This window comes from Pseudopodoces humilis, chromosome 5, assembly GCF_049639895.1.
Source record: "Pseudopodoces humilis isolate 2021_Gansu_Grassland_sample_001 chromosome 5, ASM4963989v1, whole genome shotgun sequence".
In the NCBI taxonomy this organism is placed as follows: Eukaryota; Metazoa; Chordata; class Aves; order Passeriformes; family Paridae; genus Pseudopodoces; species Pseudopodoces humilis.
Genome location: NC_142204.1, coordinates 69,632,552 through 69,650,180, shown reverse-complemented (window position 1 = coordinate 69,650,180; position 17,629 = coordinate 69,632,552). Strand labels below are relative to the sequence as shown.

At 42.2% G+C, this 17,629-nt stretch overlaps 1 protein-coding gene across 2 annotated transcripts; it reads left to right on the top strand.

Annotated features, from left to right (window-relative positions):
- Nucleotides 1-455: 455 nt before the first annotated feature.
- RBM17 (RNA binding motif protein 17) lies at nt 456-11,625 on the top strand. 2 transcript variants are annotated; one of them, XM_088055820.1, is made up of 12 exons: nt 456-610; nt 1,818-1,958; nt 3,082-3,198; nt 4,039-4,205; nt 6,101-6,195; nt 6,722-6,778; nt 8,440-8,581; nt 9,528-9,679; nt 10,300-10,373; nt 10,708-10,806; nt 11,127-11,199; nt 11,345-11,625. In XM_088055820.1, the coding sequence occupies exons 2-12, from the start codon at nt 1,836-1,838 to the stop codon at nt 11,446-11,448; spliced, it is 1,203 nt and encodes a 400-aa protein (XP_087911946.1). In that variant the 5' UTR covers nt 456-610; nt 1,818-1,835; the 3' UTR covers nt 11,449-11,625. The 2 variants fall into 2 exon arrangements, with proteins under 2 accessions (XP_087911946.1, XP_005533950.1); XM_005533893.3 differs by having other exon boundaries at nt 457-610; nt 6,098-6,195.
- The last annotated feature ends 6,004 nt before the right edge of the window (nt 11,626-17,629 follow it).

The following is a 17,629-nucleotide window of genomic DNA, read 5'->3' as shown; positions in this document are numbered from 1 at the left end:
TTTGGCTTTGCAGACAGTCTTGCATGTTCATCTGCATCATCAAATAGTGATGAGCATAAATACAGCCCTGCCTTCGGTTCCTGTCACTGTCACCGCACAGATCAATCCCCTGCTCTCGGGGGGACGCTGGAGACTCCAGGGAAGTCCTCCCTCAGCCTCCTCTTCTTCCGCAGAACAACCCAAGCCCCCTCAGGGCTTCCCCTCCAGACCCTTCCCCATCCCCGTGGCCTCCTTCGGCCGCTCTCCGTGGCTCAGGGACTCCATGATTAAATAAAAGCTCCGAGCGCAGATTACACACGACGTGCGCTGTGACAACCCGAAGGAACCTGGGCTTCTTATTCTTCGGGCAGGCAGCTTCTTCGCCACTGCAGGGGCAGCTGAGACGGGGGCAGCATTCCAGCCGCCCCCTCCTCTCCCAGTCTCCGGGAGTCCCCGGCCCCGCCGGTCCGGTCCGTACTGGGACGGCCCTGAGGGGCTGCAATGGCGCCGGCGCCTCACCCTCCTCCCGCCGCCGAGGGGCGCTGGCGAGGGGGCGCGGGGCGCAGTGCGCAGGCGCGGCCCTTCCCGGCGTGCTCAGCGCCGGCTCATGGCGGCGGCGGCGCCGGGACTGGTGAGTGGTGGCTTCAGGCCCTGCCCCGGCCGTGTGGGGAGGCGGCTCCGGGCCCCGCGCCCCGCGGGGTGTGTGGAGGTAGGACAGGGCGGCTGTGCCGCGCTCAGAGGCTCCTCGGAGGGGTCTGGGCCTGTGGAAGGTAGGGCGGGGAGTCAGGGCCTGCTTCGCCCCCTCTGTTCCCCGAGCGACGACGATCGCAGCCCACCCTTCCTTTTTATCGTGGGGACAGCCTCTGTGCCTTGTCACTTGTCCCTTCCCCACGGGGACAGCGCCCTCCCTGCGTACATCCGTACATCCATATGTTGTCCAGGGAAGGGCAGCGGAGCTGGGAATTGTCCGGAGCACAAGTCTGAGGAGAAGTGGCTGGGGGGGCTGAGCCTGGAGACAAGGAGGCTCAGGGGGGACCCTGTGGCTCTGCACGTCTCCCTGACAGGAGGAGACAGCCGAGGGGTGGTCGGGCTCTGCTCCTAGGGAACAAGCGACAGGACAATAGGAAATGGCATCAAGCTGCCCTTGGGGAGGTTCAGGCTGGACATTAGGAAGAATTTCTTACCAGAAATGATGTTTAAGTGTTGGAGCAGACTGCCCAGGGAGGTGGTGAAGTCCTCATCCCTGGAAGTGTCCAAGGGAAGACTGGATGTGGCACTGACTGCTCTGATCTGGGTGACAAGGTGGTTTTCAGTCATAGGTTGGACTCGATGATCTCAGAGGTCTTTTCCAACTTGATTGATCCTATGACAGTACATTCTGTCTCCCCTTGGATAGCATCAGTCCTGCTGCCAAAATCCTACTGCTCTGTGGCAGGTGGGAATTCCTACAACACCTTGTCCTCATCCTGTGAATTTGTGCCTTTATAACCTCTGCTGTGTTTTATCCCGAGGCCAGATGTTTAATAATCTTCAAAACCTCCTTTTTTTCTTTATGCAGTAAACTTCTTGCTATTGAGCCCTGATTGTTCATATTCCACTGCAAGATTAAATTAATTCTTGAACAGTTTTCATTACCTTTCAAACTATCTCTTTTATACAGCTTTGCTCTAGTTATGTGTATTTACCAGAAGTAGCCAGAAAAAGGTCAATTTTCTCTGGCTTTAGGAAAAGTTAAACAAAAGGTGGTGTACCCATGTATGCAAACTATTAGCAAATAACCTGGAAATAGGTTTGTGGTGTCATCTGGAGTTTTGTGTTTTTTTTCTATTTTCTTTCAGTTTTAAATTGAAGGGAAAATGTCACTTTACGATGACTTGGGGGTTGAGACCAGCGATTCTAAAACAGAAGGCTGGTCCAAGAATTTCAAACTGCTGCAGTCTCAGTTGCAGGTGAAGAAAGCAGCTCTCACACAAGCAAAGGTACAGTCCCTTTATGGTTTTGCTTTCTTTCAGACTTCTTTTGTGTTCAGTGCATTGTGTTTGTGACCTCAGAATTCTGATTTGGGGTAATTTTGCTGGTGTTTGTCTGCAAAGTTGTAGCAAAGAGCCTGGCAAAGCTGAAGGGCAAAAGGGCAAATGCATTTTTCTTGATGTCTCTTGGAGGGACTGTTGCAAAATTAAAACTGAAGGAAGCACTGATGTATGTGCAGCAAACCTCTGAGCTTTTAACCAGCAGAGCCAAAAGCTGATCTTCAAGTTTAGCTTTAAAGATAATGAAATTCAGCTTTATACATTTTTTTTAATGCAGGTAGGGGTCACACTGTGATTTATTATTTACATATTTATGTCATTTCATGGTTGTTACTTAAAAGGATCTTGGTGCTAACCTGCAAGTCACCATGTATTAGAAATTTTTACAGCAAGTATTTCCAGAGTAGATGAAAGGGAGAAGTGCAAGCTGATTTTTATTGGACTGTGACAGAGCCATTTTCTCTTTTTATTTCTGCTTCTTTTTATTTCACCCTTTTTCTTGAGCAGTGTTGATATTTTGATTCAGGCAGGACGCAGGTGCTCTTTGCGGTGTGCAGGTTCTGTAGTGAGACTACTTAATTAAAAGAAGCAGTAGTACTGATATCAGATACTTAAGTAGCCATAGCATTTTTTCACTGGAATTATTCCTGATTTATGCTGCTGAAATTAGGGGCAGGATTTAGTTGATAATTGGAACAAACTGCATGGATGAAATTTCCTAACTTCTGTATTAGTTATATTCTTTGTCCATGTAACCGATGTGCAGTGTATCCATAGCCTAACAGAAGAATAGGATAGGATTAGAAAACTCAAGAGTTCAGAAGAGATTAAAATATTTTATCTGATGATAAATGGGAAGAACAGTAGATCTTTAGAATAAATCTGAGTTTCTTAGAAACTAACTCTGTTCAAACTCACCTGAAGTGATTGGATGAGTTTTTGATGTGTGTTTCTGGTCCCAGTCAAAACCTAGGACCATTCACCTACCACTGCAAAGTATATCAAGTAAGCTGATTTTTAGAAAACTGCTTTATCTTTTTTAGACATTGTGTGTTTTTGGTGATTTTTGCAGAGTCAGAGAACAAAACAAACCACAGTCCTTGCTCCAGTGATTGACCTGAAACGAGGTAGCTCCTCTGATGAGAGACAGATCGTGGACACACCCCCTCATGTAGCAGCTGGGCTAAAGGTAAGAGCAGAGCAGCTGAAAGCACAGCTGTTAACAAACGTTTTGGAAATTGAATGTTTTCTAGTGGTCAAAAAAGTAATTATTTTCTGAGAATGTCTTCCTCTGCTGAGAATTATTTAATTAACATTTCAACTTTATTCAGACTTCTGTGTGGTACAGCATGGAATTACCATGGTTAATGTGCACTTATAAAACAGTGTTCTTAAAGTCCTGGAGAGCTTCAAATTACTTGTTAAGACATCAATTTGGGCAGCTAAATAATGACTATAATTGTGCTTGCACCAGTGTTGGAACTGGACCTGTATAACAATCAACTGAAAAATAAAAGAAAAGCCACCTAACCTTTTAAACGGATTTCTCATGGTAAGGAATCAAGAGAAACTCTTTCCCTGCAGCTTTTTCAAAGAAAAATTTCTGAAACGGTTCTTTCAGATTAGAGGAGAGTAGTCTGTTTTCCTGTGTTGGTATTTTATTAATAGCAGCTGATAAAAATCCTGATGAGATTGAGCAGGAGGACTCTGGCAGATGGTTGCAGCAGCAAGATGCCGTAAAGCTTCTAATAATGCATTAATGGGGTTTGAAAAATTCCTGTCCATGCTGATTTGCTGCTGCTTTGCGTTTTGCAACGGGAGGGGGTGGTTCTTTCTTCATGGGAAAAATTTGATGTAACGAGAGACTGGATGAAATATTAGTTTTAAATAAAGCCAAGATTTCTTCTAGCACGGATGGATTAGGATATTTCTGACATTACAGAAATCAGGAATTGGAAGTGTTAAATTTTTGCTTTTCAACTTGGTGCTGTTTTCAGATCTCAGCAAAATTATTTACTTTGTTTTCCAGGATCCTGTCCCTAGTGGTTTTTCTGCAGGAGATGTGTTGATTCCCCTGGCAGATGAGTATGATCCCATGTTCCCAAATGACTACGAAAAGGTGGTGAAACGTCAGAGAGAGGAACGGCAGCGGCAGAGGGAGCTGGAGAGGCAAAAGGAGATTGAAGAGAGAGAAAAGTAAGGCTTTTTTTTTCAACACTTGACTTATTGACTCTTATCTAAAGAACAGACACATCAATTTGTTCATTTTTATTTTTCTACTTTCATGGAAGTTCTTAGAGTTTTTGTATATATTGCATGCTTGTAGAAACAAGTGCAGTGTTTTAAAAAATGTTTTAATGCTCCTGGTAGAAATCACCTAACAGTGCAAAACCAGTAAGAATTACCAGCTTTGCAGCCTCTTCAGCTGAAAGACCCTTGTCAAAATTATTCTAAATTTACTTTGTTTCAATAATAGCAGCAGTATTTGGGCACTTAGTGCATCGTTATCAGACTTTGACCATGCAGGTGTTTTAGAGTGTTTGATGTCAGTGTCACCTGACTACAGAAAAACCTTATCCACACTCAGTGATGAAACATCCCTTCTTCTCCTAAAAACTGCAAACTGATCCATGAATGCATTCAGTTTTAAATGTAGCTAGCCCAGACTTTGAGAGGCATAGTTGCATTTCCTTTTTTAATACTCTACAATCAGTAATTTAATTATTAAGTAGGTTAATTATGTGCTTATTAAGCTATTGTCTCTGCACAAAAGAAAATACTGCTTTATTTTTAATGCCCTTTCCCTGAAAAGGAAAATCTCTGTAATCATGTTAAAGAAGTTGAATGCAGATTCAGTATCTGACTGTTTTAAGTGGTAAAATGTCAGCCAGCCAGGCAGAAGATTATATTTGCTCATTTCAAGTGAAGTGAATAAACTGTCTTCATCACAGTATGAATCATCTGAAATCTGGAATTACAGTTCTGCTGCCCTGTTTAGATTGTGGAAATTAATATTTCTAGTCACTGGGTCTTCTCTTGGTTACATCTTTGTTGTTTTGATGGAGAAGGAATGACTGAGGCTCTGCCCTACTGGCATGCAAGACCTCAGGATTCTGTGATGTCATTCCCACAGCTTCAGCATTTACTGCTCTTTGGTTGTATTTGTACTTGTGTGTGGGCCAAGAGTCTTTATACATATAAACATTAGAGAAAAGAGATGAAAAATGCATAATAAATTCCGATTTCAGACTGGGGAAACAATTGCAGCCAAACCTGCATCAGTTGTGTGCTTTGAGAGTACAGGCTGTGCATTTGTTTTGATTTCATAGTGTAGAGATTCAGAAATTCTGTGTGGCTCCATAGTAGACCTGTTTCTAGCATCCTTTAGCACAGTTTTGGTGGCTGTGATCTCAGAATGAGATGTGATTTGTGCACCAGGTGGTGCTCTTAACTTTGGAGGAAAAGTGCTTTTCTTTTTTTTTTTTATATTAAAATGAGTAATTTCCTGCTCGCATCAGATAACACCTGAAGTGCAAGTAAATTTTCAAGCATTTCTTTTATTTCACATTAGAAGTTATTCCTGAATCTTACATTAAATGCCAAGCAAGCTTCTCAACAATCTGATGTTTAAGCATGAGGATGTTTTTTAATTGAGTAAATGATACTACTCTATATAGCCTGTGATGGGAAATGTAAAAGGGATTCTGTCCAGAGCAGGGTGATTGATTAATCAATGTCTGTTACCTTGCTCTTTGTTCCAACACCTTTTCTACAGTAGTCATTCAGTCACTCTGGTGTGTTTGGACAGGATTTATTCAGGTGCTTTCTCCTTTCCATGCATTCTTCTTGGCTGACTTGCAAGTGGAAAATTATCTTAGTTTAGATCCATCTTCTGTTTTGCCAAAAATGCCCCATGAGGGTAAAAGCAAAGAAACAAATGGTGAAGGTGTTAACTTGCACTTTCATGGGAAACATGTTAAATGCCAGTTGGATGGAGCAGAATAATTCACCCTGCAGAGGTGGGGTCACAAATTAAAACAAAGAGGTAACTTCCATGGGTTCTCATCCTAACTTGCTGTATCTCCTAGAAGGCGTAAAGACAGACATGAAGCCAGTGGGTTTTCAAGACGACCAGATCCAGATTCTGATGAAGATGAAGATTATGAAAGGGAAAGACGGAAAAGAAGTAAGGGAACTACTTATGGTTTTGGTATGGACAGAGGAGAAAAAGAGGGAGGGGAATTCACAGTTCTATTTCATGGATTCTGTATTTCTCTGTCCTCATATGAGTAGAGTACACTGTTAATTCTGAGCCTTTAGAATAAATCTGGCATTTTATTACAACATAATATAATCCAGAATACTGGTATTTTTCCATGGAGGCAGATGGCAGCCAAATTACTTGTGGAAATATTTCTGTTTAACCTTGGTTTGTAGATACCTGTGGTAAGTTCCTGCATGGTGTAGGTTCCAGGGAAGGGGTGAAGCATGACATCAAATCAGGCTGTGAGAATCACTGAGTTTTTCACTATTGTAGCTTTTCATTCCTGCATTTGTTACATCAGTGCCCTTAGAGCTTGTCAGGTCATGTGGATCAGAAATACATCTTTGCATAAACAAAATTAGTCTTTATTCTCTTTCAGCAACAAAGTTACAGTAAATAATTCAGGTTTGTTGTGATATCCTCCAAGTGTGTTCCATTTTGCTTATAGGTATGGGAGGGGCTGCCATTGCACCACCCACTTCTCTCGTTGAGAAGGACAAAGAACGTGAGTACTCCAAAATCCTCTTCTCTAAACCCAGCAGTGTTGATTTTTCACTCAGCTTTCTATTCAGTTCAGTCCTCCTGCTTTTCCCATTGGATTCTTTTAGCAGCAGGACATGAACAAGTTCTTGGTTCATGGGGGCAGGCTCTGGGGCACCTGTGATGCTGCCCTGCTTCACATCTCTGTTCTGAAGAAATCTTTCTGTATTGCTGGACAAATGGCTTGGCAAACTGGGCTGTTACAACCATGTGCAGCTACACACTTCTGATATAAAAGAGGAAGTGTCACAGGCAGGTTTTTCTGGGTAGACTAGAAATCTCTACAGTGTGGAGAGGGAATTTTTCCATTACTCTTTCCTTGAGGAGGTACTTAGTGAATATCTTTTCTAAAGGAGTTACGCACTAGAAATTTTAGAAGTTTTTCAAGGTAGTTTAGCTGAAGAGATTTGTGTGCAGTGGTGGTGTGAGGATCTCAGTTGTCCACGAGATGGCATCATCCTGCTATAGGAACAAAATAATTCCCTTTTTTTTCCCTATGTCTAACTGTTGTAAATTCTAAAATTTAAAATAATTACCAGTATGTTGTATATTTCTAAAAGTAATAAGGAAAAATCTTATGCACACAAGCTTTTCTTTGGGAGTCATTGTATTTATGACAAGATTAAAATGAAAAAATACCTCAAAGCTCAAGTGAATGATAAAGTGAAAGCATTTGACATATGTAAACATTCAAAACAGAAAGACATTGTTTTTAGTAAATAATTAAGAAAAATTGATCAGTGTCAAGGAAAAGTAAATACAGGCTGGAAATAGTAGAAATATCCTTAAGGAGAGACTTTAAAATGTGACATGGTCCCACAAAGAAACCTTTGTATGGCTTCTTACTTGATGCTCTAATCCAGACTGGAAGAAAACAAGAAAATATCGGTGTGGCAAAAGTCCCATAGTCCAATCTATCTGCTTTTTAAATAGGAATTATTTTTCCTTATATCTTCAAACTTCATGTCTGACCTTTTATTTGATAAGATACAATAGCTAGTGTACAAGAAAATATTCTAAAGTTAGGTCAGTCTGATAAAAGTCTGTAAGTCCATTCAAAAGTTATTTTTTCTAGTGTTCTAGTATGTGGGGGTTTTTTCATTTTGCTATTTAACTTGTCAGTGAAAGGCGATTATTAAATCTAATCAGTACGATTGAGATATCCAGATCCCCAGGAAGAGCTGCAGTTCAGAAATTGCCAGTGAGATGGGTTTCATTCATTCTTTTTAATAGACTGGCTTCTCTTCTCTGCAAATGTGCAGTGTATTTTTATTAGTCCTTGGGCCCTGAGTTGTGTGCATTGATCTATTTTTGTCATAATTCTGTTCCTGATGAATGGGAGTTTGTCCTCCAGATAAAGTCTTTGTAGTGCAGGTGGTCTCTTAATGTTCCTTTTCTCCATTTAATAAGAGGTTAATAAATGCATTATAGAGCTGTGGAGAACTGCATCCAGTGAGGAAAACCCAGAATAACTCACATGTTGTTTCTGAGAGAGACAGAGAGGTGAGGGGATGTTAAAACACCGTGTGCAAAAGAAGCATTCTTCTGATTTGGATTTATGTGGGAGACCTTTTCATAATTTGTTAGGATTTTATTGAAAAAATCCCAAATGTCTGTTTTCTCCAGCTGTAGCATCATTCCCATATGAGGAAGAGTCGAGACCTCGAGCACCTTCTTCCAAAGCAGCCATTCCTCCTCCAGTGTATGATGAGCCAGAGAGACCTCGTTCTCCCACGGGACCCAGCAACTCCTTCCTCGCCAACATGGGGTAAATGAGTGACTCCTGCACATTTTGTGGGAAAAGGCATTGGAAGGTGGTGGAAACCAAAACTGAAATAGTTTGTCAGGAGAGAAGAGCACAACCCATTGCATGTATGTGGTTAGTCTGAGTTCAGAGAATCCAAAATGGCAGGATACAGGAAAAAATGTGGATTGACAGGACTGGGGGAAACACATCTGAGGTGGTTGCATTCAGGGCTGTGCTTTTAAGCCACACTCCAGCATAAAGTGTTTATGGCCTGTACAAGCCAAACAATGCAGTGTACTTGAAAACACAGGTGGCGTGTTAGTTCTAGGTTTCTTTTCCAGCTTTGTCTTAAATTTGCTGCATAGCAGCAAATTGGTATTTCAAATAATTTCAGCTCTGCTTTGTTCAAGAATTCAGAGTGTATTTGCATGAGTGTAACAGCAGCTGTGGCTGCAAATCTGCCCATCTACTTTCCTGCCTTGTATGTGACGCTGTGTTAACTACCGTGACTAACTTCACAGAGTGAAGGTGAATCTTCAGCTAAAAACAGCTTAGAGACTTCGTTTTTGGGTTTGGTGGGTTTTTTCAGTTGTCCAGAAAAAGATAACCAAACTTGGTACTGTAGGACCAGCTTGTGCATTGTTACCACCTCTAATTAACAGTACCATGGAACCCTCACTTCATTGAAGGAATGACTAAAACTCTGACCTCACCTGCCTTACTTTGACCTCACAATTTGCTATTTCTTCTGTGACTTACTGTTTTAATCTTTCAGCATTACCTAGCCAGACTTGGTAGCCTTTTGCTTAGGAAAAAAAACAACATGTAACTTGTAGAAGCTCCTGTCTTTTCTGCCTCTGTGTAAAGAAATTTTAGGAGGTAGAATATTTGAGCACTCAGGAGAAATACAGTGTTAATGTTTTGTGGAAGGAGCCTTTATTGAACTGATTTTTTTTTCTCATTGCAGGGGGACAGTAGCTCACAAAATCATGCAGAAATATGGTTTCAGAGAAGGCCAGGGGCTGGGCAAACATGAACAGGGGCTCAGCACAGCACTGTCAGTAGAGAAAACAAGCAAGAGAGGTGGCAAGATCATTGTTGGTGAATCTACAGAGAAAGGTAATTGTGTCCTGCACCAAGTGTGTGAGAAATGAAGCTCCTGGACTTCTGTTTACCATCTGTCCTTGTTGAAAACATTGGAGTTGGAAAAATTACTCATATTTGTTCTTGTGGACAAGTGATCCTGTATAGATTTTCTTTTTTTAGCCCATCCTCCCCTTCCTCCATCAGTTCTCCTGCTTTAGTGTTGGGGAAGCATCTTCACTTCCAGGGCTGATCCTGCTCTGCCCTGATGGCTTTTTCCCTGCCACATCCTGGTGATGTTTTTGTCATTTCCCTGCTCTTGTCTGATCTCGAGACAACATCCAGGCTTCTGAGCACAAGTGGTGGAAGTCAGAATACTTTTAGTCTTGTAGTTCTTATGATACAATTCTGAACTTAGGAATTATTTCCCTCAAAGAAGCAGTACGTTGTCAGTGTTGCTGCTTAATTCACACCATTGGAATTGATTTTTCTGCTTACTGTCTTTCCAGTGATTGTGAAGTAACTGTTCCTCACCAATATGAAATTACATTTTGTGTCTTTTATTCCATTGTTTGATCAGTAAGATTCTGATAAAAGTCCCTAATTGAGCTTTAATCTTAAATTATTCCATGATTCACTGTTCTGTCTTCAAACAGAAACGGGCAAGAAGGCGGATTCCAACCCCTTGACTGAGATACTGAAATGCCCAACTAAAGTGGTCTTACTGAGGGTGAGTCGGGAGTAAAGGAATGCGTCTTGGTGTTGAAATGTTTAAACTTCTGTTCCTGATACAAAACTCTGCACAGTACAAATGGTTCTGGCCTGCACCCATGTGGTGTTCTGGAGAAATTATGTGACTTCCTGACGTACAGGCTGTGACTTTAAATCAACACTGCTTTAAATTGTTCAATTCCTTTGTCTTAGTGACAGGGATCTGTCTCCTCCTGTAGCTGTTGAGCTTGTAAAGGATTTGTGGTCACAGTTCACAGAGAATCTGTGATTTGTTTACACTGTCACCTGCACAGACTCCATCCAGTGAGTTGGGTTTATTCTTTGACTTTCAGAACATGGTTGGTGCTGGGGAGGTGGATGAAGACCTTGAAGTTGAAACTAAGGAGGAATGTGAGAAATATGGCAAGGTTGGAAAATGTGTCATCTTTGAGGTGAGAAATAATCTGTCTCTCTTTTTGGCTGCTCTGTAAATAAACTGAGCACTTATCCCTCACAACTGGAGTGTTACTGTCTAAGAGGGCATACACAGATGATCTCTCAGGGTCCTTTACTGTGTTGGAATTCCAGATTTTCTGCATCTGTAAGATACAAGCTTCTAAGAATAGCAACTGTGCAAAAATCACTTGAGTATTGTGTTTTTGGAACCTTTTTATTTTGTTCTTTCACTGTCTTTGTGAAGAACAGCAGTTGAAGACAATATTCTCATTACTGTTCTAATTACTTGTGGCTTGGGGTTTTTGTTTTGTTTCAGATCCCTGGTGCCCCTGATGATGAAGCTGTAAGAATATTTTTAGAGTTTGAACGGGTTGAATCTGCCATCAAAGGTAGGGTCCTAAATTGTGTCCTGTGAACCTCAGAGTTAACTTCTGTGGAGAGGTTAAACAGTCTCACTGGTCAGGCTGTTCATTTAAAGAGATGTTTATTTTATTGAATTGCTGCTTGCTGATCTGCTCTTCATTTCAATTTCAGCTGTTGTGGATCTAAATGGAAGATATTTTGGAGGCAGAGTGGTGAAGGCTTGTTTCTACAACCTGGACAAGTTCAGAGTGCTGGATCTGGCGGAACAAGTTTGATTTTAAAAATCTAGCTCAAGGTGTCATTGTTTTGGCAATCACGTTTTCAGCAGTAGGCTGGGAATAAAGAAGAGAAAAGTAGCTTTCCTAGCAGACTGGAAACAAGCCTCATTGAATGGATTTTACACATTCGTTGTGACTTACGTTTTTTTGTAATATAAAGCCCTTTGAAAGTAAGATTCACGTCTGTGTGGTTTTGAATTGCACATTTCTGCTTTCTGCTCTGGGGATCCTGGTTTTTTTGAGCTTTCAGATGACTGCTCTGTTGAAAACCCACTGCTGAGGAGATGCTTTGTCTGTATTCCTGCTTTCTTTGTTCTGGTGCTTCATCACGGAGTCCCTGTGCTGGATCCACAATAAGTCTGGAGCTTTGGACAAGGACTGTGTGTATGATCTTCTCTTCCCTGATGGTCTCTCCTAGAGTTAGAGCCTTGCTCTCCTGAGTCCTCATCTCTGCACAGCAGTGATTTGGGTCATTGGGACAGTTACAGCTGGTTTTTCTCCTGACTCCAGGACAAAGCTTCTGTGCCAGAATGGAGACTAAGATAACACGGATTGAGTCTGTCTTCACAGATTAAAAAAAAAAAAAAAAAAATCCATGTCTAATCCAGGGAAGTGGAAAGAGGAGGGAATTTAATGGACTCTTGGCAGGAGCTCTGTGCTGTTGGGCAGTCTGTGCTGGGAATATCCAGGGATAATTGATTTCAGGTCATTAGGCAGGGAGATGGGAAACTCCTTCCTGTATGTGGCCAGCTGTCAGAATCTCACTTCTCTAACTCACACATAGGCAACTGACTTTGTTTAATAATTTCAAACCTGCTGTTTGCTCTTTCTGTTTATATTTCTATATTTGAGGTCAAACACTATCAGGGTTAAGATTTCTTTTCCTTTTGGGAAGGAGTGCCTGTGGAAGTTTTCAACATAGGAGGCCATGGAGGGAAGTTCTCATGAAAATCTAAAGAGCTGACAGACTAAACTACTAAACACTACTACTCTTATTTTTAACTTGATGTAAAATAGTACACAGCTCTCTGCTCCTGGTTTTATGTTTGCTTTTTGTTTGGGAACAGTATGTGACAAAGAGTTGGCAAGAGGTGACTCTGCAGTGGTGGCAGTTGTCTCTGCCCCATTGCACCCAGAATTGTGCAGATACTGAAGTGGCTGTGAGCATTTTAGCTGTTTAAAAGCTGATGCTGGATATCTTCTTCCTGTTACACACACGGACTGGGGGGAGGGGGGACAGACCTGTAGTTCAATGCTGTGAATATCTCCAGTTCTTGCCCTTCTGTTGAGTTTTCGCTGCAGATTTCTATGACAAACCCTTGGGTCTTGTGTTTTGCTTATTTTGTCTGCTTGTGTTCCACTAACCTCTGTACAAACATTTGCTTGTAAAACAGAATTTTTAAAAAAACTGGTATTTTATCTGCTGTGTGTTGGCTTCCTTACTCTGCTCATGTGTTGTGTAAGGCAGTCCCCCAGAGCTGGGCACTTTCTCTGATTCACCCTCATTGCAGTAAAGGTGAGGAACAGGCCTGACACCAAAACCACAGGACTTGGGGCAAAAACAGAATCTAGATTATGTTCTTACCTCTGCTTTTGATTTTCTCTTTGGCTTTGAGCAACACTATTTTGCTGCTATGTAGTAAAACAAAGGTAGCCTGGTATGAGTTAGCATAGGTTTGCTTGTGGTACTCAAATAATTTGAGTGGCTGCTGTAGGAAGTTTAACCACTGGTAACAGATTGAAGGTGATCTGAACATAGCTTGAAATATGACTTGGCTTTAAGCAAAGTGATTTATTTATGGCTTTTATTTCAGAAAATACCTCTTGAGTGACTAGGCTGTAAGCATTTCCTGAGGTGCACAGGCTGGATTTTGTGCCTTTAAGCCGCTGTTCTGCTTTTTAGCACCAGCTTCTGAGCTTCCAGTCTGGTAACTTGGAGGTTTTCCACTTGCTGAGAATGGCTTTATTGACAACTTTTGAACCATTTCATTCTGAGAATCCTTATTGTGGTTGAAGACAGGAGTAAAGTTTATCCATGAAAATGTAGGGGAGAGGGTTTGTTAATTTAGTATTTAGTGTAGGAGATTCATGTTGTAAATGAGGTGTTCTTCTGTACCATGGGGATACTGAAGCAAGCAAACCTGGAGCAGATCTGCATCCCCTGAGTTCCATCTGCATGGTGGGTGCTGTACAAACACGTGACAGTGGAGCCAGGTGTGTAAGCAGGTGATGCAAACAAACCTGCACAGGTGTGGAAACCTGCAAAGGTTCAGACACTCACTGAGCTCTGTGTCAGACTTTGTTTCCTTAGCAGGAGGCAATTTTTTGCAAATGCACCTTCTCCCTGTTTTTCAACACTCTGAACGTGTTGCCTCAGACTTTCGCAGGCATGTTTGTATCTTGCATGCCTTGAAAAATTTGGTTCTGAATTCTCTGCTGGAGAATTGGCCTCCTCTGGAATCTTGCCACTGACTTCTATTTCTAGTAGTTTCTCAAATAACTTTTTTTCTAACACCTCCAGCTCTTCCTGCTTACACATCCCTTTTTCTCCTCTCTTTCATCAGTGCCCTTTCCAAAGGCTCACCAGTGCTTAATTTGGAGCTCTTTGCAGCTACCAAGTTTTATTTGGTGGTTTGTCTTTGCACCCTGGAAACTGTGCAGCCACCTCATTCTGTCATGTACGTACGTAGTGACTAGTCTGAAGCGATAATATTTTTGTTTTTGTGTGATGCCCTAAAAGGTTCTGATTTCACAGCAAGTGAAGAGGATGATGGTCTGTTAAGAATATTTACCTTACTGGCAGTGCAGTATTGGTTATAGTGCTTCAGGTGAAGCACTGGGTATTTTTCAGGTATGATTTCCTAAATTTAAACTTTAATTCCTTGGTTTAAGCACCTGTGTAAATGCTGTGATTCTCTAATGCATTGAATAACTGTCTCTCCTCTTGGGCTAAGTATGAACTGTTCATTGCTTCTGGGAACTCAGATTAGATGCCTTCTTAGAGAGATTTGAGTGTCCTGAAGCCACCAGGAAGCTGAGAGGGACGTGTAGGACGTGTCAGCCCGAAGCTGAATGAGGTGCCTGGTGTATTAACAACCCTGAGGTCTTAAGAACAGGGATTTGCACAGTGGCATCACCCTTTGCTGCCTTGTTCTCTTCCTAATTCAGAACACTGGCTACTATTTTAATAGGAGGGATTTAGTGACTTGATTACTTTTCTAATTGTTAAAACCCCAAGGTGTTGTTGCTGAGCAGTAGCAGCTATTTCAGAGCCCATCGTTAAGCACATAGATTATGATTTACTTTCTCACCTGCACTGTTCTGCACTTAAGCTATGTTGAATTTGAACCTGTCAGACTATCACTTTGTCTGCTCAGAGTAAAATCTGATGTGAGATGGAGCTTGCAGGGAACATTTCTAACATTACTGTTGTCAAAATCTTAAGTTTGCTTTGCCACAGTTACATGAAAATGAGAATTGTTGCCCTGAAGAACTTTGTCTGAATAGCCATGGAGGGAGGGAGGCAGGTACAAGAAATACCTTGCCCAAGGACATGCAGAGGGTGGTTGGGAGTGTGGGGATTACACCCTATTCCCCTGTACTTGCAACTCTGCAACCAAAACCCACATTCCTGGTGGAGCTGCTTTTTATTGTGGCAACAGAAAATGGTAAAATCTCTTAGCCTTGAGCTTTGGATTCTGAAGCAAGTTCAGAAGGAGATGTAATTCATGTGCTGTAGTCCATGTAAATGGTTGCCTTAGGAGGGGCTTATCTGAAACCAGGCTCCTGTGGGAAATTTGAGCATGTCAGGATATTTTACCCTTCTGTGCAAGGGAAAATATGTGTTGTAACCTCATACAGTTTTCTTAAAGATAGAAAGACAAATATGGAAGGTTTCAAGGAGGAAACTTAAACTCTCAGATCCTTCTTGTTCCACAAGCAGAAGCTTAATGGGGGAGTAAGAACTTTCAGTCCTCACAGCACTTGGTGCAAGAGGCCCTGAGCAAGACTAAGATTCACCCTCTGTTACATTTAATTCAATCCCATGTTCATGCCTGGGATTGCTCCTCCTCAGGTACAGGGCTTGGCATTTCTCATGGAGCTCTGTGATATTCCTGCCAGCCTCTTCCCAGCCTGCCCAGGTCCCCCTGGGTGGCAGCATGACCCTCTGAGGTAGCTGCCACTCCTCCCAGTCTATGTGATCTGCAAATTTGCTTTAACGAAGGTTTTAAAGAGGGCTGGAGCCAGCACTGAGCCCTGGAGCTCACCAGCAGCTCCTGGCCTCCAGCCAGACCCTGAGCCACTGGTCACTGGGACCAGGCATTCTGACAGTTTTTGGTGTCTGCTCCTGCAGCTTCAAGAACTTCTTTGTTAGGAGGATCTTAGTGTTTGGAAGTTTTACAGAAGTCCAGGTAGACAATACCCACAGCTCTTCCTGCCAGGCCAGTCTTTCATTGTGAAAGGTTGAGTTGGGTGAGCAAGATTTCCCCTCAGTGAATCCAAGCTGGCTGCTACTGATTTTCTCATCATTCATAAAAACAGTGTTAGACTAGCTTCTCCCAGAATTGTAGAAATTATTTAAAATTCTCTAAATCTTGGAAGAGAGCAAGAACATCCACACAGCTGAGGTCAATATATGGATGCCTCTGGCACTGGTAATGTGCTCCTAGCTGGGTACAAGACTAACCCCATTCCTTTTCCCAAAAAAGGCGTGAGCTGCTTGTGATCATGGAGGCTTTAGTGTTGCTTACAAGCACTTTCTGTCACAGTAAGTGCAGTACTAGATTGAGTCCTTAGGGAAATCCCTGCCTTTAGGTGATGAGATAGTTGTCCTTAAACACAAACAGGGATTGATTGTGTCTAGCACTGTGTGCTCTGTAAATTTGCTGAGCAATGAGAGGACACAGCCAGGAGATTTGGATTCCTGCTGTGCTGCCCTGGGGAGATGTAGATTCTTCATAGATGGGTTTGAAAGTAGCACCCGGGCTTAGGAATTTTTTTGGTGTGTCCAATAGACAGGACTTTCATTGAAAGACTTCCCTCCTCCCTTGTGATGCTGTGATTTTATTCAAGCTGCAGAGCAGTTAAAGAGCAATCCCAGTGCCTTTATCATCCATCAGTTTGGTTTATCCTCACACATCACCACTGGCTTCTAGTTGTGGCTGTAGAAGGTACTTCTGAAGTCCAGCTGGAGATGGTCAGGTAGCTTCTGGCAGGACACGTGGCCCTTGACTTTGTGTTTAATATGTGAACACAACATTTTATTACCTGTGATGTAGTTTAGAGGATAAATTCATCTGCTTTGCCTTGTTTTGAATCATAAAATCATAGAATGGTTTGGATTGTAAGGGATCTCAAAGACCATCTAGTTCCAAACCCCTGCCATGGGCAGAGACACTTTCCACTAGACTAGGTTGTTCAAAAATTAACCTGCTCCTCAAAAGACTTCAATGACATTTCCTGCTACACAGAGGATGACAGGATTTTTTAAGGATGCAAAAGCTGGTAATTATACGAGCTGTTCATAACATCAGCCAGAGCTGAAAGACCTTAACCCCTGAGCAGCCCTGGATATAATCATAGATACTCATGTGAGGAGCAGTAAAGGAGTAGCTGCTTTAGGAGAATTTATCAACTCTGAAACTTTTTCTAAATGAGTGCTTGGGTTGGTAAGATTGCCTTTCTTTCTGCGGGTCAGTGGGTTAAAGGTGCTGCTTGCCTTTGAATGTCCAAGTGATTTTACCTCCTATTTACTGCAGAAAATATTTTGTGCCAATCGAGGTGCAACCCAGCCAGTTAATGGCAAGGAGAAAAAAAATGCTGTGAAGTCTGCAAGATTTTTAAGTGCTGGACAAAAAAGTGGGCAAACCTTAAGTCTTTCACTTCTGTTTCTGAAGAGAGAGCATGAATGACAAAGGCCCTGTCTGTGTGCCTGTGTTTGGTTCTTTTACCAGAACCGTGCAGTAACTGACAATAAATACAAATGAGATCCTGTGCTCCTTTAGGGACCTTGCTGCCTGTTTGTGTCAGGAGGGGCTGGATCTTGCTGGTGGCTTTTTGTATACAGGTACAAACACAGCTTTCCATGTCAGGGTAGGCAAAGTCCTGTTTGAAAGGGGGGGAAATGGACACTGAAGAGGAAAAGGTGCAATGGAAGAACAGCTATGAAAGCCAAAGG

Bases quoted from the DNA above. Each gene is read 5' to 3' on its own strand.
- RBM17 (XM_005533893.3), top strand. From the start codon at position 1,836: ATGTCACTTTACGATGACTTGGGGGTTGAGACCAGCGATTCTAAAACA. The intron at 6,779-8,439 runs GTGAGTACTCCA...TGTTTTCTCCAG, and splicing joins CGTTGAGAAGGACAAAGAAC to CTGTAGCATCATTCCCATAT. The intron at 10,807-11,126 runs GTGAGAAATAAT...GTTTTGTTTCAG, and splicing joins GAAAATGTGTCATCTTTGAG to ATCCCTGGTGCCCCTGATGA.